The sequence below is a fragment of the Psittacula echo genome (genome assembly GCF_963264785.1).
Source record: "Psittacula echo genome assembly, chromosome: 15".
Classification (NCBI taxonomy): domain Eukaryota; kingdom Metazoa; phylum Chordata; class Aves; order Psittaciformes; family Psittacidae; genus Psittacula; species Psittacula echo.
Genome location: NC_137751.1, coordinates 2,124,894 through 2,148,819, shown reverse-complemented (window position 1 = coordinate 2,148,819; position 23,926 = coordinate 2,124,894). Strand labels below are relative to the sequence as shown.

Sequence of the window (23,926 nt, the reverse complement as noted above, 5' to 3'; positions counted from 1 at the left end):
CTACTTAGCCGTTCTAACCTAATTACTCATATTCTTTGTTCCACCTGTTTTCTAGTTTTTCACCACTCCCTCAAGACAATGTTTTCCCATTTTTCCGGCTGTGTGAATGCAAACTTGTAGAATTGAAATGATCCCGAGTTCTGTATAGGATGAAGTGTCCTGTCTTGGATATGCCTACTTCTCTTGGGTGTTTTCTCTTGATTAACATTTCTGTGATATTTATGGAAACATTCAAAATACTGCTTAGTTGGTTTTTCTGTAGTACTTGTGTGTTCTTTGGCCTGTGAAGTCACTAACAAAAAAAGTTCAGGGCTCTTCTATCTTTAAAAATCTGTTGTGTTTTGACTTCATTTTGAGGTGTCTTGCAGATACGCTTCTGGAATCAGTGCTAAGGAAACAATACATTTACTTCAGTTAGCTTTGCTGTTCTGTTGCCTACAAAATCACAGTATTGCTCTTTCTGAAATGAGTCAGTATGCAGCCTCCCATTTGTCATTACTTATCCCGGGTCATTTTACAAAACCCTGGCCAAATACCTGCTTTCTGCCTTGTGCTATCGCATTTATTAAGGCAGGCTTGCGTAGTTTAAAAGTCGATCAAGGAGCTAGGAATGGCTGCAGGAATAGCATTGTGTGTGGTAATTCATGGTTAAAGGGGACATGATGACAGGCTTGTGTGTTGAAGTTTAGATCAGTCATTGTCTGTAAAACTTATTTCCATGTCTCAGCATTATGAAAATAAATTCCTCCAGTGAACATAATTAATTTATGGCCATTTTCTAGATTATGCTGCTTGCAGAAGAGATGATATAATAGTCCTGCATCTCTCAATGAATTTGCCTGCTTAGTCAAATTGACTGATGTGGAGAAAAAAAAGCAAATAAGAAAGGAAATAAAGGAAAGAAATCAGAGGTACTATGTTTAAAACTACAGAGACCCAGAGAAACCTTATGGATGAAAGGCTGAAAACTAGAATTAATATAAAAAGCTAAAATTATTTGGGACACAGAAGTTTTGCACTTGAAAATCTAAAACTGTTGAAAGTTTAAATTTTGCAGCAGATTTATCTCTGTACTCCTCCGCTTACATCTCTGATGTTGGTAAAATAAAACTGGAACCTCAAAAGCTGACTTAGCTTTATGTGCAGGTATACTTAAAAGAACTATAATATTTAGGTTACTTTCTAAAGGAAGGCAGATGTGTGTTTTGTATATATTCAGCCACTTGGGTGGCTTTAGTGGTTTGAAGTCCCTGAAGGCCAAAATAATTGCATAGTATGTGTAGCAGAAGAACTAGCCCTACAAGCTGAACAAGCAGTAGCAGTTGGTAGCTTGGTTTGGATTGGTGTAAGTGGGTCGTGCAGGTGTGCACTTCAGTTGGGTATTTTGTAAGGTTATGTGGGTTGTTGTGGTATAATGAATGTTAATGCATATGGATTATAGAAATTACAGAATGGAATTCTCAAGCATAGCAAGAAAGCCTTTTGTAGATGATACAGGGAAGAATTTTGGAGCATGACATTTAAAAGTATTCATTTCTTTGAAGATGTGTGGACTGACCTGTATGCCACCGTTGCAGTTCTGGCCACACCACATCAGTGCTTTAGACCAATGCACCTTAAACTTTCACCATGTTAGACTGATACATCTATTAAGGTGTTTTTTTTTTTTATTTCATACAAAATTCAATAAAAATGAACTGTTTCTAGCTGTCTTCAATTAAATGTGACTCTAGAAACATGGATCTCTAGTAAGTGTTTCAAGGTGATCTTGTAATTCTTTTTCATATAGAAACTACATAGTTAGGGAATAAAACTATGGTGCTGTGCAGAAGAAAGACCAACTTTCTATACACATTCATAGCTATGTGTCTGATAGAAGTGCCCAGACTAAGTTCTCCCACCGTTGCTTCCTGCAACGTTGCTGTCTTATCTCAGAAATGGGAGGGTGGGGTGGGCTGAGAAAGCACTAGATATGAAAATCAGCTGGAATTGAAGCGAATTCTAGGGTGGTAACTTTTGGAGGATGTGAGAAACGGGCATGAGGATGCAGGTACCAGAGAGGGACTTTGAAACTTAACACGTCTGGGTGATGCTGGGAGTGAAAGGAGATGGAATCATATGATGTTCATGGTCTAGAACATTAATCCCGAAGGAGCACCTGAAGTTCTGGGATGAGGACAGCAGTGGCAGCATCATTGGTCAGATGTGATATTGAGTAATGCAGTTAGAGCTTATCTGTGCAGGAAAAAAGAGCATTTAGAGATGCTACCCTGAAGCTGAGGAGAATTCACACATTATTAGGACTGACTTGAGCCTCTTTGCATCTGTTTCAAATAGCACATAGGCTTTTTGCATTTGTGTTCAGTAAAAAGCAGAAACAAAATCGTGGCGATGAGGAAATGTTAAGAAAGATTCCCCACCCCGCCAAAAAAGGTAACAAAATAGGGAGTGGAAACGGTACATAGGGAATGCCAGCCATGTGGCCTGATGTATTTCCAGGTACTGGATGGCTACTGCCCTGTTGTGGGGCAGGACCACAAATGCAACACAATTTGAAGTAACAGAAATAAGAGTTTAGTTGAACAGGAGATGCACTGTTACTGCTGTGATGAAACTTGATCGGTGGAATTACGTAGCAGACAGATATACTCCATTGTGCATGTACACTATTGCTAAATAGGTCAGAATTTAACATGTAGACAGTGCATTCCTTACCCAAGGGAAGTGAGGGGACTTTGTGTAGTTTGGAGTAATTCTTGAGTTCCTGTGGAAATCACTGGGGTTTCATTTCTGCTCTTCAGAAAGGTGTGCTGCTCCTGCTCTGTTACTATTATTGGCATTATTGAGAGGCCTTAGGGAGGCCCAAGAGATAGCTATTCACAGTTTGATCAGAAGTACAGTACATAAGCTGCTTTGAGCTTATGTGTGGATAACCTTTTGACTCCATAACGTTCTACATGTTGATTTGTATGAAATTTCATTTAGCCACAGATTTTTTTTTTTTTCAGTTTTAAGCATTTTAACTGAAGTTAGTTGTTTTGTTGGTTTTTGTTAAAGGGCATGTATCATTTAGCTAAATGGAGCTGTAGATAAGGCGGTGCCTTGTTGGCAGGAAGGGCAGTTTTCATTACTTTAATTGTGTGATTTGTCAGGATTTTCAGCTTTTTGTAAATGCTGTAGTGTTATATGACAGAATTAAAAAGATTTAGAATAAAAGGAGTTTAGGAAAAAGACTTTGCAACAGGATTTCAATACTTTTTGTATTGGAGGGATTTAGCTGGCTGTTTTTCATTTCAATCATCCCGCTGCCCTCTGTTAAACACTGTGCGTGGAGCCAGGTGTGTGCAGTGTCACTGCATCCCACATGCAAATAAACACAATCTTACAAATGAAAATTAATCCACCATAACCTGGGAGATTAAACCCCACCGCAGAACTAGAAAGGGTTGCGGGCTCCATTAAGCATTGCAGAGATCAACACATGTTGCTTTTTGCAATCGCATGAATGGGGCTGCTATTAACCTGATTTAATGCCCCGCGGAGTCCTCAAAATAATGATTCTTTTCTACGGCATTAATATTTACATTCTGAGAGTATGTATTTGAAGTAGAAAATGGATTTTTTTAAATGAGGGCCTCATTTAAATCAGAAATCAGAAGTTTAAGCACCTCTTGTACAAATTTTGCAAATCTCCATTGTAGGTATTAAAAACAGGCATTCCTTTTGTGCGGTTGTTTCCCCTGTACTCTCCACCACCTTCCTTCCCCTTGTTCCCCCTTCCCTGTTGTTAAACTTGGAACTAGAGCATAAAGAAATATATGAAATCATGTCTCTAATGTATCCTGGTTAAAAAAAACCCACCAAAATAACGTGTTGTTAAATACTTAAGGTATAATCCTGGCTCCACTTAAATCAGTGGCAGAACTCCTGGTAGTCAGCATTTCACCCTTTATGCTGAGGGACTAGCTAAGTGAACAGAAACAAATGGAGTTCATCTGTACAAAACAAATCGGTTGCCAGGTTCTTAAGAAAACTATATGTTTCATTTATCAATTCACAGGTCAGTACATACAGTACAGGTGTGACTCATAAAAGACCTTGAAATAATAGGAATAGAAGGAAAATACATTTGGCTGGTTTAGGTTACTTGTAAAGCTATTGTTGATGGTGAAGTTATTGATGGGACCCGTTCGACTTTATAAATACCCAAATGTGTAGGAGGGAAGACTTCTCCTTGTACAGATGAGAGCACTGAACAGTTTTTGTTACAAATTAATTGCAAGTACCGGAGTTATTAATAATTAACAGGGTCTGTTATGTGAAAATGTATATTGTTAATTGTTGTGCCTTTCGGAGGAATTGATTTAGTGCCGTACACCCCTATTTGTGAATTGAATTTTGAACACACTGTATCACTATTATTCTTTACAGATCAAAGGGTTTGGTGTATAATGGAGGAGAAAAAAGTACAATTCCATTTTTCACCATACACATGAATACCTATAGATAGATAATTAAAAAGGCAAAGGTTGAAAGGAAAAATAGAAAAGGCTGAAGGAAAATGAGTAGTGGTGGTGGTGGTTGTTAATCTGTTGTTTAAGCTGGGTAGAAGCATACCCTGGAATTCAGTAAAATATTATTCATGTGTAGAAGAGAGATTATTTTTTGTACTCAGTTTTATTTCTGTTAGGTAGCAATAACACAAAGTTTTCAAAACCTTGAACCCCCCATTTTAAGAAGCGTGGTATATTTAACAGTCTGATGCCTCTGGCTAAAGGTGTGACTGCAGTTTGGGAAGGCAGAGAGCTGGTTTTCATTGCCAACTCCGGTGGCGGTGTGCACAGGTCCATGGCAGGCAGAACTGTCCCAGCCTCTCGATTAGAGCAAGGGACAAGCCCGTGCCAAACTCTGCTGCGGGGCTGTGCTGGTGTTACCTGGTGAAGCTGACCTGAAAAGTAGATGGGAGTTAGCGTTAGAGCTGCGCTTTGCTTTCGCTTTGAGTGAACTGCAGGCATAGCCTTTGTCTCGCTGGAAATTGCTTTCTTAAAGGCTTAAATCGCTTGGTGGCAGAACTTGCTGAGGACTCTTTTTGAGTTGAATCTGGTATTTCCTTAGGCCAGGGCATGGCCTGTAAGCATGGGTGTGCTTTGAGCAAACGCTGGCAGCCAGCTTGCCAGGTGCTCCAGAGTGTGGCTGCGCTTACGCTGCGCTTTTATGGTTAACACTCTTCCACTCCACTTACACCTCAGTAGAAGAAATTGGAAACCAGTATGTGTCACCAGAGTTGGTGACAGTCTCATTACAGGCAGCTTCGTAAAGACAATGAGAAGTGAGCAGGAATTACCTGTCAGAGTTCCAGAACCCTTAACCCCAACTGAAGGGAGGAGGAAAATAACCCCCAAATCCTAGCAAGATTTTGCTACTTATTTTGTTACTCATTGCCATTTCTTTCAAGAACAGTTCTTCCGCTGTTCTTGACTCTGCCTGTTATTTATATTTGTATCACTAATCTTGTACAGGCTGTTAGTTTTGTATTATGTATTCAATATCCTTCCAAAATATTAGGCCTCCACAGCATGCACACCTGCACTTTGAAAGGTAACACAAACTGAACATAGTGATTTGCTTTTTCTTTGTTTCCTCTTATTAGGTGCTCAGAAATGTGATAATTTCTCTGAGAAGCGGCCTCTACTTGGTGTGTGCAAAAGCATTGGATCTTGTGGGTAAGGATGTGTTTCGTGAAGAAAGTCTTATGTATCAATTGTAATGTCATCTGGAAAACTCCAGTAGATTACATCTTTAAAGCTCTGTTCCTGTTTTGCTCATGGGGTAACACTGTGAAGTGCTTTGAAACTTTTTTCAGCGTGTCAGCACACATTTGCCTATGACTTAAACATTTCAAAAGGAGTAAAAAGTAGAGACTCTTGATATAAAACAGTGAAGAGGTGTTTTAAGTTTATTTTGTCTCAATGTAATCCTAATTGTATGAGTAGCTTTTTCAGATATTAATCCTGGTCAGAATTATTATTGAGAAGTGTCTCAAGCAATCTCTGTGTCTTAAAAAGTAGCTAAAAGATGCTTTCAAGCAGCAGTTGTGAATTACAAGCACCAAGCAAGTTCGTTGTTGCAGCCATTCATTGTTTATTAGCAAAATGCATGTTAAATCTACTTCTTTGAGTTGGAAGAATAAGTTAACAGTCTGGTCGTGTGCTCTCTGGACAGCATTGTTGTATTGCTTTCCTTACAAAAGACGGCCTTAAGATTTTGATGTTTGATATGTTGATAAAAGCAGTGCAGAGGATTTATATCTATACCTACAGGAAAATATTTGCTTTTCGAGGGTAATCCTCTGCACAGCGATCCAAAGGCTGAACAGTTGAAGTAAATCTTCGTACAGTTGTAAGACTAGCTCCGTGCCGCACCTTTTTGAGTTAAGAATTTAATCCCTCTGGGTGTGGAAGGAGACTACGAGGTCTCTGTACATTTCCCTGTATGTATTAGTACTGTGTTAAACTAGAATATTAATGTTACCTGCCTTAAATGTTTAAAACAAACCCCGTGTAGGCAGAGGAGTGGCATGTCTTTCTATTGATGTGTTTACAACTTGCAAAGCTGTTTATGGTGTGACTGTTCTCCTTTTCCCCTGCCCTGTAAGTGAATGTAATCTCATGAATAACTTTTTCTAAATAAGAGTGCGTATAACTGGAGATGCAAATATTGCTTTTGTAGGAGTTTCTGCCTTAATGCAGTGTATTTACATACGTAAAGGATATGTTGGGTGGAAAAAACTGCTTCCCTTCATACTCTTGCTTTAGAAGCTGAGATATCTGAGAAATGAACAAACTATAAGGATCATTGTTTTCACTGTTGCCCTATTACTCAGTTAATGAAAATAATTCGGATTATTGGTACTTTCTGCTTCTCTACAGAAAAATGCTTGTGTGTTTTCAAAGTGATTTGTGTAACTATTTATGAGTAGCTAAATATCTGCAAATAGAAGATTTTAATCAGGCTTTCCACTGCGACCAGAAGGCTAGCACATCATTCAAAACAAAGGTGACTGTGTTCCAGGCTCTCATGTACCCATTTAATAAAGAACAAGTTTGCTCATGGTGGTAAATATTCAACAGAAAATACTGCAACATTTTTCTACATTTACTGTTCATTGCAAATGACTTTTGAAGGAGTCCTTGCAAATTACCTGTTTTGTCAGTAGCTTTCAAGTGAAGAGTTTATTGATAGTTTGCCCTCATCTGGAGTCGCACTCCTTTTATATTGGCTTAAGCATTACACTTGGGTTTTTTTGTTACATTCGTAGATCATTTGATTACATTTATGTAATGGTTGTTATGCATAAAGCAGAATTTGTGTAGACCACTAAAATAGCTGTGTTACAAATGGCCTCAGAACCTGAACTGCAATTTTAGTTCTGCTCTTAACTTGAGGTTTTGTGTTTAACGTCTTTTCCTGTGTATCTTAATGCTTGTAAACAGATGAAACACCTTGTTTAATCATGTATCTAAAGAAAATACTACATTACTCTAGAGCATGTATTCCAAAGCAGTTGATATGTTCACTACAGCCGTCTGCTCACCGACTTTGGAGATCATGCTGGCTATGGCATGAAACCCTGAAGCTGTCAGCACACTACTGAAAATGTGTGAGAAATAGGAGGCCTATTCTGTCTACTGAAATGGCAGGTGAAATAATGAGTGAAATCATGTAGTACTGATGCTAAAATATTTCTTGTTAAACAGAAAGGTAAACTGTGTGTCTAAAAGACTGAATGATTTTCTCAAAGGCTACTTTAGACTCAAAGCAAATCTGAAAGTGGAATCCAAGTCTTCCAAGGCACAGTCCATTACACTGATGCATTAAACTACATTGTCTTTCTTTAATATAAACTAAATGAGATTGGACATGATTATGACAATAGGGCCAGTGTCCTTATCTTTGAAATATATTGTCTCACAAGAAACCAGTACCACCAGCACAGCCCCCCCTGCTCTTTCCCTAACCTCATTAGGACACCAGGTGAAAGATGTGACCTCCTGAAGTGTTTCTGCTACTTCCATAGTCCTCTGGCTTTTCCCCAATCAGATTTCACCCAGGTTATTATCTAGTATGTGTCAGGATCGTTCACAAAGGAGAATGATTTTAGGAAAGAGAAGTTTGGATTCTTCAGCCTCCGTCATCATTTGGTTACATTCCCTAGTAATTCTTCACAATTTCTGACTTCTGGTTGCTCTGCTCACACTTGCTCCTGGAACAACCCTGATAATTTGGACATTTCCAAATAAGCTTCTGTTGTTGTCTGTTACTAATAAATGGTTCATATTTGGAAGATTTGGTGGCTGGCCCCATGGCTTACTGTTGAAGAATAATTCTGGACCGTGCTGTATCTGGAGACAATAATTGAAATTGTTTTTCCTGGCAGTTATTTATGCTGAATCCATTTTCAGTAGCTCTTCTAGAAAGTGCTTTGAAGTTGTTCATTTTTTGGATGGAAGGTGAAGAATAAACACATTTTACACCTGACTTATAAAACATCAGCAGGTTGTTAAATCTTCATTAGAGTTTAGGAATTGCTGTAAATGATCACATTTTTGACCATAAGAAAACCTAGCTGTTAGAGCTGTTAATACCTTGGGTACACAGTCCTGCGTGATAGATGAGTGATTGTACTTACAGATGTTGTGATAATGTTTTGTGATTTTATGGACTCGTGCACATATATTCAAATGTACAGAAATCTTTGAGAAATTTGAATTCAGCATGCATGAAAATTTCACAAGCAAATTTTAGGTGCTACAGGTGCTAAACCATTAAATAATGTAAATCTGATAGCGTAGAGTTTTTAACTAAATCCACTGTGCTGTCATTTAATAGTGTTTTATCTTTTAGGTCTATATCAATGAGATACTGACACGTTCAAGTTAGGAGCCGGGATTTCCTGGTTCTGACCACCAGTCTGCATTAGTGGTTACCATCAGGAAATTCTTCTCTTTTCCTTTAGCTGTAAAGCAAATAGACTATAATGAGGGAAACAGGATAGAAAGATATCCTTTGAACATAGAACATTTGCCAATCTGGAATCCAAAAATTCTCAAGTAGTTATGAATCGATAGCTTAAAATATCATTTATGTTAAATAACTTCAGTATTTTTCACTTTCTAATGTGCAATGTGTTTTAATGGAAACAAATTAATAAATAATTTTATCTGTGATAATATTCTTACACTTCTTTCCTTCATTATGAAACAAAGAAGGGTCTAAAAGTACTTTATGCAAACTAATCTTTGCCTAAAATCAGTGTTTAGGTTTATGTTTCATTCCTGAATTTTTCTTCACTGTTACTTCCACAGTGAAAGATCTCCTTGGTAATTTAGAAATACAACAGTTTACCCAGGATATCCCCTAATGTTTTACTGAATTACAGATTTTTTGACAGGAGTAAAAATATCTTGTTAATTTTTAGTATGTCTGCAACAGATTTAACAATGTAGTAACTTAGAATTTGACTTTGGGTAACTTTGGTAACTTTGGATTGCATCTCCTCTGTAATGTAAGCTAATACAGTAGTCACTGATATATGCTGATAAAACTTCAGTTCCTTTGAATATCACTGTTAAGGTCTTAACATTATTTTAATATTGGTTAAGTTTAAATCTTGGCTTCTTTGTTATTGTCATGGTTGAGAACCTGCTCTAGAAAATTAATTCTCCTGTGTCTAAAATGTTAAACTTTGCACTTGTAATTTCTGGCACTTGCTTTATGTAAAAATTCTGTAGGGGGAGATTTGCCACTGATCTCAATCCTTGTGATCCCCACAAGGAGTATCTTTACAGGGAAGATGTCTACTTCTGCCTTGTATCTGAGGTTCTGACTAACTTTTGGTAAACACATTTTTGTATTTTAAAAGTCAGATTTTCCATCTAGTAAAATGCCAGAAATGCTTAGTAGGGGGGTTGGACTAGATGAGCTCTAAAGGTCGCTTTCTAACCCAAACTGTTCTGTGATTCGCTGTATAATCTTTTCAAAACAATAGTTTACGCAGCCCCCAGAAGGATGCAGTTTTGACACATAAATGGGAAACAGATTGTGTTTTTTGGCTGATACCACTGTGCCGGTTTAGATGTTGGTTCAGTCAACTTCAGTCTTAGATTACAAGATTTGCAAATTAAAGGAAAACCAAAAAGGAAAGAACATCTGCATAAATTTAGTTTCTGTGGAGTTTGGTAGAGGCATCTTGCTTTGCTCGTGGTAGTAAGGTAGAGCTTTATACACTCACAAAATGAATTGATGGGGCTTGCTATGTATTAATTAATTTTCTAGGTGGTGAAGCATCGAGATCAGTAATCTCTAAACTGAACAGAATTTCTCCCCCATTCCCTCCACTCAAAAATAGTATAGGGTTGCCCACAGAACTGCCTGGCAGAACCAGTCAATGTGTCCTGTTTGGAGCTACTCAGTTTGAAGATAACTAGATAAGACCAAGTACATATTCCTGTGTTTCCCATGTGGGTTGTTGATACCATAGGAACACATTGGATCTATAGAACACCTCTGAGTATACTTAGAGAGGTCCAAATTAGATTTGACATACTTTTTGTTCTGCTCAAATATAAACATATAGTTATCTTAAATTTAAGTAAATGCTTCGTTTTAGCTAGTGGAGAAGTTTAAGGGGAAATTGACCAGTATAATTTTGGTTTATTTTAGATTATTAAGAAAGGAATCATGGTTTTGAGCGTGATTGCAAACCTGCCTTTTGGTAGGCAACATAGGTAACGAGAAAGCTGACAAAATAGAAGTGACCACGCCAGGAGGTGGCAGGGGGGAAGCATGCGTAGGTGCAGGGAAGACCAAGATGAGTGATGGCAGTGTCTTACACATGAAACCACCTCTCCTGAGCACAGAACATTTTAAAGACTTTAAACCCTACTATTTACCTTTCCTCAGATGCCAAGTGTTCTGATGACTCAAGTGTTTACCCCATCATTCTTAATTGTGAGTTACCAAACTTTGTTTCTACTCCAGAGATTTTTTTTCTTTCCTTTATTAGCTGTGCAGTTTACTGTACATAGGGGACAGAATTCTTGTAATGAAGAGCATACTGGTCTAGCTAAAGGATTGTATCAGTACAGCTGTGGGCTTACAGCAGGAGAGGCTTTTGTGCTGTGATTCAGTGACTAGCAGCAAAGACAACTTAAAATTCCTACTCACCTCATGTGCTTGTACTGCTGCCCCTGCACTGCCACTTTCTGCATCGCTGGGCTGTGTTACTTCAGCTGGTTGTAGAACCATACGGTAAAGGAGGGGACAGAAATAATCCAAGTAAAAAATGATGCTCCCGGTTTATTTTTGAATGATACGGATTATTCCAGTCACCTGGCTTGCAAACAGTTGCATGCAAAATTACAAGGTGCAACTGGGGATGCATGCCGTTGTAGCAGGAAGGCGGGAATGAGCACAGAGGATGAAATTTGTTAGGCTGGCTTTGCTGCTAAAGCTCCTTAACCATGAGCTGTGGTCTCCCTCGCTTGCTATAATGCTTTATGCTGTTGCCCATCCCTTTTTTAACAGAGCAAAACAAAGAAGGTGGAGATCCTGTAAGTGATTTGTCCCAACAACCACATTACTGGAGAGCATTATTTAATCTTGTTAATGAATCATTCAGCAGGAGATGGGGGAAAAAAGAGTCTTGAAGATGCAACCCAGCTCTCTAAGCCATCCTTACAAAAAATATTTGCCACTTTGGTGCACTTGTCCTTTCTTCAAATAGCCAAATATAGATGCGTAAGAGATTAGGAATTTATGCCAAAATCCTATGTAGGCATGTATGATAATCAGGTAACTATATGAGTTTAGCTAATTGAAAGATCAGTTATAGAAGATTAAAAAGCTTGAGGCCAGCAGGTTTTTCAACCTTCTACATTATGGAGAGCAAAGGATCTCAATCAGTAACCGATGCAGCCAGCCTGGTGCATGTGTGAGGTTTCTAGCATGTATTTTTAGAAAGGCATATTAATTTAATGATGTCAAGTGATGGAAAATTTTGGATGACTTGAAGAATTGGATGGAGGTCATTTAAGGGCATGAGAAGCAAGAGGTAATCTTTTTTAATCATGGGAGGAGAAAGGAAATAAGGGCAAATTAAAGGAGGAGGAGTAGTTGGAGCAAACAAAATGTGTAACTTCGGCTCGCCAGCATTTTTTTCCCCTGCTGATCAGTTTACAAGGCAAATCAATTGGCAGCACATTTTCAGGAAGCGTGCTTTATTAACATGGCTACTGTAGATTAAAACCTACCAACCTTAACACAAGTTTAACTCAGGAATGTGTTTGTGGGAGCATTAAGGTTTAGGTAGAAAGCAGCTTTACATGGGTAAGAATAGAAACGACTCCATTAAAGTGTTAGTATTTTCTCACATTCAGATTTTAGAATGACATGACCCCGTTCCTTATCTGACAAAGTAACTGGTTAATGCTAAAATGCAGTGTCTAGTTCGAAGTGTCTGTGGCTTTTAATGTTTAAAATTAGCTAGCTGTGAAATGATTTGTCAAAGACAGACAGCAAAGCTTTCTGGAAGGATCACCCAAGAGAAGGAAATCAGCTATGATGAATGAAGTTCTTGTTCACAGTTCTCACACTGCTCTGAGTAACTCTCCCTGGAATATTTTTACTGTAATGCCATTGCAAATGCAGCGGTTGTGCCGTGGACTCACCTGCCTATGCCAGAGCCTGAATCTTGCAATTGAGTGTGTAAAGGGTGTATCCAGTCAAGAGAAACTACTGTGTGGTTTTTTATAGATCACACATCAAAATGCGTTGGGTGATGGTTATGATTTCCAATTGTATTGCGCACCATGAAGTAGATTTAATGAAATCTGTTAAATTTTTGTGGTCCTTTATTGAAGACTGTGCAAAATTCATTTTTTGTTTCTGCCCAGCCTTGTTTTCTGAAGACCATCAAAGCTGTGTAAGTTTAAATTTCCAGAGAGCAAACTTAGTGTGATTGGTTGTGCCCTAAAAAGTCCAGGAGGACCTTCTGAGTAAAGCTCTCTTATTTCTGTTACCTCTGAGGGGTTGAGCCCCCAAGGCTCTTACTGTTGGAAAAACATGTAAAGCATCATTAACTGCAAAGTGTGCTGTCCTATCGACTGCTTTGCGAAATTTCCTTCCCTTCTAGCAGACGAGAAACATCGTCCTCACTGGTTATTGTAGGACAAATACGTTTAGTCTCAACAGGTTGTGTGGTAGGTGTTAAGATCTTGAGAGACGCAACCCCTGAATAAAGTAGTTTGAATTCCTTTTAGTGATGTTTGATTTGATTGTTATGTGCTAAAGATAGCAACGCTCTTCATCTTAGAGCTCTTCAGAACCCTGGTTTTTTTCTTATAACATTTCTATAATTATATTAATGTACTTTAACTACTTTTGCAATATTGAAGTATTTTTTTCTGGTAATTCTGTGAATTTTTCTCACGGATTAGAATGAGAATGCCATAAAGTAGTGCTTCCATTTGTGAATACAAGGGTAGGAAAGATCTGGTGTTGTTCTGATATCCCAAATGTTTGTCTGAGTGAACTATAGTAAAAAATAACCTCTGAACTATAATAAACTGTTAATCTTGGATCAGAACTGGAAGAAAGAAAATGGGTATTTGGGGTCAAACTTTGACCAGTTGGTGAGAACTATGGGTAATTTTGACCTTCTAAAGCTTTGATTTATTATGCTGTAAAAAGATAAACTTTTTCTAAACGATCCTTGGGATAGCGTGGAGGTTTGGGAGAGCAGATTTCCGAGCTGAGGCATAGTTTCATTTTACTGCAGTTCCAGCCCCCGTGCGTGTAATGATACGGGGAGGAGATGGAAGTAGCCGTTTGCTAAATGCACAGCTAGATAAAACCAGCTGGGGCACATACCTTCCTTGAGTAACTTGTCAGAAGAAGCACTACAGGGAAAAGATAATGCACAGCGCCATTACAGGGAGAGCTGCTGGTTCCAGGGCCACTTTAAATTCCACTTTAAATTATTAAATACTGTAAACGCTATAAAGTTAATTAGAAGAGGAACAAACTCTACAAAGATAAATGTGTTTTCAATATGTTTCTCAGGGAGGGTACAGTAGAAACCAGTGAATGAGAGGAAATTTATTTCTGGCAGCACTCTAGACATGGAACTGTGGTTGAACTTTTTACCCTAATTACGTCCCCACTAATGCCTGCAGCGGTCTGGAATCAAAGTGGCCCTTCAGGCCCTGGAAAGTCTCTGATGTGGCAAGCGTTTGTTGTGTGATGAGGGTTACTTAAGAAAAAGCGGAATATTGTGACAGGATTTTTTGAGATTTCTCAGTTACCACCCACCTCACTTGTTGCCTACAAAAATAGAGTAATTGTTCGCATCTGGGTGTTTTTGTCTGTCTTAGGAATAGCTGTTATAAATCAATGTGACAAAGACCCAGAGAACAGTTGAGGATTATATTTTCTTTCCTTAAATGTTCTAGGGTTAGTTCGATGTTATGGACTGTAAAGAAGGATTTAAAGTACATTGCAAAATAGGCAGAAATTTCAGGATGACTGAACTTGTTCTCTTTTTCTGAGGATATGAACATCATCAGACACTGAGTTCTCAAACAATTCAAATATGCTATTTAATGTTTTTTCCTGAACAATGGCTGTCACTTCACGCTCCTAGTTTGAGCAGCTAATTGCAAATTGCATTAACTTACAGCCCTTGTATCTGTATTGTTACACAATTGCTGCCACTTGAGTAATCCACTACAACTTGACAGTATTTGAACTTTGCATCTGTTACTAAATGCCATTTTCTCTCTTACAGTGGTCTCTGTGAAATCCTTCTTGTCCTTTTCTTTCTTTCCTTCGATAATACACAGAGGAAACATCAAGGGAGTTTGCTGAGCTGAAGCAGTCGTGTTTGGATTAGATTCTTTTAAATCTCTGAAGTATGGAAAAAGGCAATAAAAACAGAATAAGTGGAATCTATTAAAAAAATCTGATATTATTTTTCTTTAGTTCTGATCTGTTTTTTGAAGCAGAATGAATATATTCTGGTAGGTTTAAAATTTTAAATTTACAAATAACTTAAAATTCATACTGCTGTGAATTTTTCTTGAGTGCTTCAAAATGGATCTTTAGAAGGTTCCTTGGTGAAAAAGTGTAAGGTATGGTCTCAAAAAAAGAGCTTGCTTAATCCCTTCTTTCTTTGAATTCTAACTAATAATATATTCGGAATATCACCAGAGGAGGCCACTTACCACATTTTTGGGTGCTTGCTAACTTGTTTTTGCAGTTAATTGTGATTTAAGTTATTAATGGAGTATTTGTTCGGTATAATTACCCCGTGTTCCACATGAGGCCTTAATAAAGTAGCACTCAATGTTTTCATAAATTTTGCCTGCACAGTTTGAAGGACAGTATCTCCTGTTTCAGCATCTGCTGTGTTACGTGACCCTTTGGGGAGATTGCAGTATTTCTGTGTGCCTTTCCTTAGCAATTGTAATTCCTCCTGGAAATACAGCCTTATAGCTGATAATAATAGCATTTAACTATAACCAAACTTAATGAAAAGTGGTCCAGTAAAGGAAGTGGCTGTATCAGTGGCTTCACTAAGAGAAAGGCTGTAACGTAAGCTAACTCTTTTTTTGATGTTAAGCAATTTATATAGGAGCTCAACCTTAAAGCTGGTTTCAAGAAGAGCAGGCTGTTTTGCTATTTATGGAGCTTCTCCTTCAGAGTCATTCTTTTCAAGTACTATTCCCTAAGTCCAAACCAGCTTTCAGTGAGTTCAGTTACAGTGAGGATTCTGCACGTCTGCAGAACGTGGTCTGCAATGTCAAGTCATAAAGTAAATCAGGGAAGAAATAAGAACATATAATTAATAGGCATTTGTGAAAATTTTGGCCTGCCTGATGTGACCAGAACTTCATAGAGGCTTTGTTGTTTACAGCACTTTTCAAGTGCTTTAGCCATAAGATCTAAGCTTATCTCACTCAACTTCAGGCATATGCACTCTAAAAGTCTCTAATTCTCTCTTGGAAACAGGATTGTTTTCAAGCTTCTCAGAAGTTGTAATTTGAGCCATATACTTGCATATAAACAATTAAGGTTTTGTAGACTCATAAGCAACTGAAAGATGTCTTACAATGATTGCTGTCATGCAGTTTGAGGCAGAGGCTACTTAATACAGAGGTGATGAAGTGCTGCACAATCCCCTTAGCTTCTGCTTATGTTGTTGATGACACCAGCAGCAAACCTATTGGAGATAAAACAGGTTGGTACAAGGTTTTGTGTTTAATGTTGGATCCAAAAAGTGGTTTTGCATGGGAGTTGGGATGGCGAGGCAGGTGGGTGTGGAGCTGCTTGCTTAACTTGGCTTTGTTGGCGGTGCTTACATGCGAGATGAGAAGATGCCAATAGGCCTGTCAGAGCCATGAGTCATAAGGTAAAACACAAAAAAGAAAGAAAAAAACCCAACCTGAAATGTAAAGAATTTTGTTACAAGAATCAACAGGATAAAATAGTTGGTCCTTCATAATACTTTGGCCATGTTAACAATTGCAGGTAAAGACATCTTTTAAATCTTGAGTCTTCAGTCACACACAAGTTGAGCCCTTTCACATTGACAGATTGCGGAGGAGCACGACACAACAGCCAAGCAAAGATTTGGTCTGTGTTTTCCAAAAAGCTTTGTAGTGCACTTCAGAAGAATGAGTTCTGGTGATTCCCAGATTGTTTTTAGCTTTTGGTAGGATTCTTTGTTAAATGTAACAAATAATGCCTTAAATACATGCAATTAGTATACCTATGCTGTAGTAACCAACTGCTGGCTAAATTAACTGTGCCATCTTATGATACGGCATTGATCAGACAGTACTGTCAATAAAAAATGCCTCACAATAAAAAAAACCCTGTGGTGTTGATACGGAGTTTTATGTCTCTTGGCAGTTTATAACACCTAGGGGTAGCTGAAGGTTCTCTGGGTTCTGCAGGTGCTTGGTGAAATTTGGCTGGAGCTGAGATACTTCAGCATCAGTTTGCTCTCAGCATCACGCTCCCAGATATCTGATGTTTTTCTGTTAAGCTGTGACATGTGGCTGTGTCTCTTGATATACAAAAACTCCCTACAGTTTTGATTTTGGTCCCTCTTGTATGATCTTGAAGATGGATGTGGCATTTGTTGCAACATAAATGACATGCATTTATTTCAGTGATAAATTCTGCTTCGGTGGGAAGGACAACTTCCAATTAATTCCATTCTGTATTTTTGGAAGAAACACATCTACCAGACTGTAAGCTTGATGAGCTAATCATAGAAATGTTCATCTTTGATGTAAGTCTAACAAACGCAGTTGCATTCTACTGGCGGGTTAATCTTTGCTCATGCTCTCCAAGATGTACAGAAATGATTGAAGACAGTCAGTGCAGGTTTGTAACTTTTGCATAAAAGGACTGGCTGGTTACGCGCAAGAACAAAATCTAGCCCAGAATATACCAGAAACAATGATTCTGATCTGAAAAGTGGAGCTCCAGATGTACTTTTGCTCAGTGATAGCTCTGGTCAAGTAAGCCTTGTAGATAAACAAATCTCTCGAGATGCCGCTAATCTTCCTGTATTAACTAACTGGAAATATGATGGGACAGCTATGTTTTGTAACATGTGGTATGTCTCAGTGAAGTGGAAAGTGTGTCACACTCCAGTCTCTCTGCAAAAGCATGCCACAGCTGAAAAGCCAGCTTGTGCTATATTTTACACTTCAGTGACACACATGCCACAAGCCATCCAACGAAGCAATGTAATACAGCATGCTGCAGTACATAAAGGTGGGATGTTGGTTGTTGTGTGGCTTTATTTAGCTTCATGTATTTAGAAATAAAACCCAACAAAATACATCTAAAAGTCTCTTCTGCTGACAAGAGTGAGTAATGCTGTTATAGGCAGAAAACACAATAGTAGAAACATGTTGGGTACCGCTGGTGATGCAGAATGTGGGAAGAGCCATCTGCTGCCAAAACTGAAGAGTCATTTGGAGGTTGCTGAGCATTTTAATATTTGTAAGGATTCCCCTTCCCTTTGACTTCTCTCTTTGAACTGGTGGTGCTGATCTTGTAGTATGTATTATGATAACACCAATATGTGGATAAAACCTAGTCATAAATTTTCCTCTTCTTGTTGATGTACCACACAGACTTTCTGACCCTCAACTACAGATAGGAAGCAAAGGAGCTTCTGATCTAATTGAGCAAAAGTGGGCATCATGATTGTCGAAAGTACTCAGAATTGAAAAAATCTGTGACCTCCATCAGTTCCAATGTCTATTCCAGGATTGTCAGAAAAAACTTGTCTTTTCAGACTTTCCCCCATACAGCCTCAAGAGTGGAAACAACTTTCCATTCTCTATTCAGCCGGGGTTTATCTGTCATATGAACTGTGGTATGTGATTGAGAGGAGCCTCATTGTAGCAGCACCTGAATGTTCACCCAGAGTTCCAGGTGATGGCAGTGTGCAGAACTGGAGAGGAGATGGTGATCCGCGTTGCCCTTTAGTCGGCTGTTTTTTTACATTGAAATTAATGTTTTGATGTTCCTTTATTTAATGCAGAACTGTCAGCTCTCTCAATAACGGGATCTTTCCCTGTGTCCTGTGTGACAGGCATTTTGCTGCATCTTTTCTGCCGACAGACCTTTGGTAAACTTTAGGAATGAGGACAACTTCTGTTGTAGAGGCTGCAGCAGAGAAGTCTGTTCCTGTCATTACTCAGCTAATCAAAAGTTTAGTTCAGATCATATAGTGGAAATGGCTTGCCTTCACCTGTAGTTTAGTATGAGTCCATGTAGAAAGGGATAGCAGGAATCCATGTATCTGCATCATAAAATTACATGGAGTAGATAGATACCCTGAAAATGCTGAGATGCCAAGTTCAGAATAATGGGTACTTCATTCATATAACTATTGTATCACCTGTAAACGCTTGAAATAAAATTACTTTTTTATGAGATAGTTAATGCTATTTGTCTACAGAAATGTCCTAAACATAATTATAATTGGTTTCCTCTTTCAATTTTAAGCAAAAACGTTCGGAACAATTAATCCTTATACTAGCTTGTTTTTTTTAATGAATGTACAAAGCTTATTTATAGAGTGGTGTAGATCTCCCTACAGCCATCGGCCTGCTCTTAATCTTACTTTCTTCATTTGGTTGGGGAAAAAAATCCACCAAAACCCCAACTTTAAGTAGCTTTTATGTGGACACTCATTTTATATTAAACCTTTGTTCCTACCTCTCTCTTTTCCCACATTTATCTCTTAGCAGCATATGTATAATGTATAGTATAACTATTATATATACTATTATATATAATAGTATAATTACTATATATATTATATATAATATATATAACAGTATAACTATTGCACGTTTCAATTAAACTCAGAACAGGTTACAGTCTGGAATATGCTTTCTATTTTATTTTAGAAGCTTATTTCTTTGGTGATAAATGTTTGTATTCTGATGTCTTTAAAGAAACATACTGCGTGTTATGCTGGAAGAGTAGTATGAAGGCTTTTTCTTACACAAACCTATATTAATTTCCAGTTTAATTTGCTGATAATACAATTTTTTTCCCTGTTTTTGTGTCTGATCATTTTGTGTTTATCAAGAAGATGGAACATTCTGAAACATTTCTAAGGGAAAACTTTCTGTGTATTGCTTGGTGACTAAGAGCTGCTTCTGACACCTTTTAAAAAGAAATAGCAAATCTGGAACTGCACAATTCAGTCTAGCTGCAGATTTGCCCTGTGGTACTTTGTACATTTAAATGTGTATGAAATCCTCAGATTTGAACTCTAAAAATGGGCTGGCAACTGTTTCTCACAGGTACGAGACTTCTGTATTGTCTACTGTTCATGCTCTACTGTCTGGTGATGAGTCAGTATTTAATACAGTGTTCCAACATCTTGCGGCATTTTTAATGCCACACGTTCTCCTATTTCTCCTCTCTCCCCCCCCCCCCAATATGTTTTTCCTCTAGTGCTTTATGGATAATAAACCTTTTCGAATTAGGACTTTTCTTCTTGTGTGTTTTTGTGAAGTGTCTTGTATGTTCATGCCACTGTGCTAAATGCTGTTTGTAGTGCACGTGTGTAGTATGTCCATTGTGCTCTATTGTCATGATAAGTGGATGCACTTGATCTCCTGGAGGGGACTGCTGGCCTTGCCACTTACAAGCAGCACTTAGAGAACTGATTCATGGGATGGTAATGCAGCTTCACAGGAGTCTGTGTATCTAACACTCTCAACAGCAAATATCAGCTGGCGAACTGATAAACAAGGATAAAGCAGTGGGGAAGAAGTCAGCTTGGAAGCCAACAGAAAATAGGATCATTCTTTTTTTAATAATCAAAAAGGATCTGATGGAAGAAACAGAGGCTTCTAATGTTCTGTAATAGAAACTGAAATATGTGTAGACAGAGAACAACTTGCTTTTTCACCTCAAAATCAGTGAATTTCAAGTATTAAGTAAATTCATGAACATAGCTGGCCATACAGAGAGCGTAGAAGTAAACAGCATAGCAGTTCCTTGGCGTGAAATTGCCTTTGTTATTAACAGCTCTTAAATCTCTTCCAAAGGTACACTGTTACAAATGTTTTACTAAAGGCAGGTATCTAACCATGTCTCTTTAATTAAAGGGATAAAAAGTTAACAGATTATAAAAATACATGTGCTTACCCTTGAAAAGGATTGTGTGTACAGGACTGAATAGAACATTTTTAAAAGACAAATAGTAGTACATCCAAGAGAATAGACATGAGGAATAAGGCAGAGAATTTACTTGCTTTACAATAAGCTTATTTTAATGTGCTGTTACCATTAAGTATTCTTTGAACAGTGTTCAAAGCTGGTAATCATATGGCAAGGTAATTTATTGAGTTACAAGTTTTGCCTTTTAACGAAGTTCAGCTTCTTTAAGGATCATTTTTGCTAAAGAAAAAATGGAAATAGCTTTGACTTAAATAGGTATGACATAACATGGTTGCTTGACACATTTGTCTTCTATAATTTATACCAGAGCGGCTAATTACAATGACATAAATGTCTGTAAGCAGGAAAGGTTTATACAGTACCACTCCTTGCAGGAGGGGATTTTAATAGGAGGATAGAGTTTACGTTGCTGCAGAGATAGAAAAATAAGGTACTGACAGTTTTCCTGCCGTGGTTTACAATGTTCAAGCCCAGCAGACCACTGTGAAGCTTCAGGTTCTGTCACAGACCGTGGCCTGCGTTATGCACTGAGTCAGAACCCGCTTCTTCCTGAGTCCATCCTGGATCCTACCAGATGCTACACTGTGAAGAAATGCCTTATGTATGAAATACAAACAAAATACTCCTGTCCTTGAAATTAAAGAAGTAGAAGGGGAAACGATTAATGCATCTTGTAAACATTAGCATTGGTAAGATGTAGGATCAACTGGTTTGATCCTTTTCAAGAATTCTTATCGAAAGGCTGTAAAAGGAGTGGTACCTGTGTTCCCAGCTCTTTGTATCTTTGTTCTGCTTACCTGATACAAGGTTGCACAGGAACTGATGTATATTAATTCACCTTTTATCTGTTTCCTTTGTTCAGGAAATCCGTGGTTCACTTGCGTATTGTACACACAGATGGCTATACTACGTTTTGTCTAGTGGTCTTTGGCATGGTCACACAAGTCCCATCCTTTTTTTCTTTCCCCACACAAGCAAACAACGTGGTTTTCCTTTGGTATGTCTTTCGCTATTATTCAGGCCGAGACTTGTCTTTTACCTGTAACAAAATGGATTCTGCAGAGTTGATGACTTTCTGAAAACAGTTTTGTTCTGTGCCCGTAAGACTGTGAAGGTAGTGAGGTAAGAGGGTAAGAGAGAACTTCTGATAGAAAGTCTGATAGACTTGGTCAGAAGGTTTGAGGAAGATGCAGGAGTGAAATTTGTATCTCTTGGTATTTAACACAAACATTTCGGTGCTGTATAAATAATTTCCTCTCTTGTATTTAAAGGATTAGATTTAGTAACGTGTCGGAGATCGGCACAGGTTTTTCTTATTTAGAAATAAGTGCTTCCATGCTCTTTGCAATTTGTGGTACACTTAAACTGTCTCCGCTGCTTTGTATTTCACTGCTGCACACACGTTTTTGGGAAGTGTCACTTTCTCAGAAAGCTTGCTTTGCTTTTCCTGATTTTGAATGAATCTGTTCAGTACCATGAATGGAAGTAAGGAAGTTGCTTACAGAGTTGAGCTTGCAGGCTTTGGTTGTGAAAAGTTGGGATGCAGAGAGCAGGGGGTTTTAGGGGATGGTGAAAGTCTTAATGAACCTTTTTCTGTGCTGGTGTTTTAAAGAATAAAGAATGCAGTCCTTGAATTTTCTTCCCTAAAATTCTCATTCTAGTGTTCATCCTTCATAAGGAAGGCAAGAATACTGCAATACCAAAGAGAGCCCAGAGGACAACTGCAAAGATGTCCTAGGGCTGGAAAACAAACCTCACAGCTTAAGGTTTAAAAGTCTTTTTCTCACAGATTAGTGCCTGGATTGCTTCAGATGGTCGCAGACTTATGCAAAAGATAACAGGATGCAGTGAGCTTTTTTGTGTTGTTGACAGAGACATAGAAGCTGAAAATGTACAAAATCTGTCTTGCAATGAGAAGTGATTTCATAAAAATAAAGTGATCTAAATGTTGGAACAGCTTGCCATAAAAATAGAGGAGTCTTTGTTGCTTGAAGTCTTTTTAGACAAGATTAGGTTGCTTAGTAGAAAATAATTTCTTTGAGCTTCTGGGACATATTGTGCATGGCCTGGAAAGAGAAGATGATCTTTTTAGTGTTGAAACCTGTTAATCTGAGCAAACCTTCTTCAGGGGCCTCGAGGAGAACAGAATTGCCTTTGTGGGCTCAACATGCTAATAATATTGCTACAAAGATCATAATCAAATCACATGCTTCAACTTTCCACTGTAAAGGTTCAGGAAAGAATTTTTCCAATATACAATTAATTAACTCTGGACTGTGTACTCTGGTTTTGTTTTGCTTTGCTTCCCCTTTTATGAAGCATCAAGAGAATGGCCACAGCTAGAACAGGTTACTGGGTAACCTTAACCACTGCATTGCCATTTAGAAACTTGTACTTGTGTCATTGGCAGGGTCCTCCTCATTCCTAAAAGGAAAGAGCTTTTTCTTTAACAGAACTTACTGGTAGATCTGCTGCTTTATAGAGTAGTAATTGTTAAAAGGCTTCCCAGAGTAACTTGCTGTGTGGATCATCGGGACATACGTTGTCCAGCCAGTTCCTTGGACTTGCTGTCACTTTTCTCTCTGCTGTTTTCTGTGTGTGGCATGCTGTTCAGCGCCAGGGCGGAGCTGCTTGTAAAGCATTTGAGCTAGGTAGAAGAATAAATGTCTAGGTGAAACTCAATGGCCTGCAGTAGACAGGAGGCCTGGGTGATGTAACAGTTCCTTCTGCCTTGACAATGAAAGAAGTTGTCTTTTGTAAGATAGATTTTGAAGCTATATTCCATTTAAGGCGTCCAACAACTTAATGTTTACAGAAATGTCTAATAGTTTTGTGGGGTTTTTCTTCTTTAAATCCCACAGGTTGTTAAAGCTGGGCCTTGTAAGAGATTATTGTACCAATGGGGTTTTTTTGAGTATGATCTCAGTATAAGTTTCAATATTCTTATCTATTAAAGGCACCAAAAGTAATTAAAAATAAGGCTGTGTTGGGTCTGCTGGGCTTGGAAAACAGTTATTGCAAATTGCATGGACATGAATAAAGCATCACAAGAGGAATACATGAGAATAATGAAGTGGTACCAGTGTGGCCATAGATAGAAAAGGGAGCCTGGGAACATGCAGTGCTGTAACAGACGTGC

General features: G+C 38.2%; 1 protein-coding gene across 4 annotated transcripts in view; it reads left to right on the top strand.

Annotated features, from left to right (window-relative positions):
* Nucleotides 1-23,926, top strand: part of BCAS3 (BCAS3 microtubule associated cell migration factor) — a 363,502-nt gene that overhangs the window by 21,086 nt on the left and 318,490 nt on the right. For all 4 annotated transcript variants that reach the window (XM_080629980.1, XM_080629979.1, XM_080629982.1 and 1 more), the window contains one exon: nt 5,651-5,723. In XM_080629980.1, the coding sequence (XP_080486106.1) occupies nt 5,651-5,723 (73 nt within the window). The remainder of the gene's footprint in view (nt 1-5,650; nt 5,724-23,926) is intronic.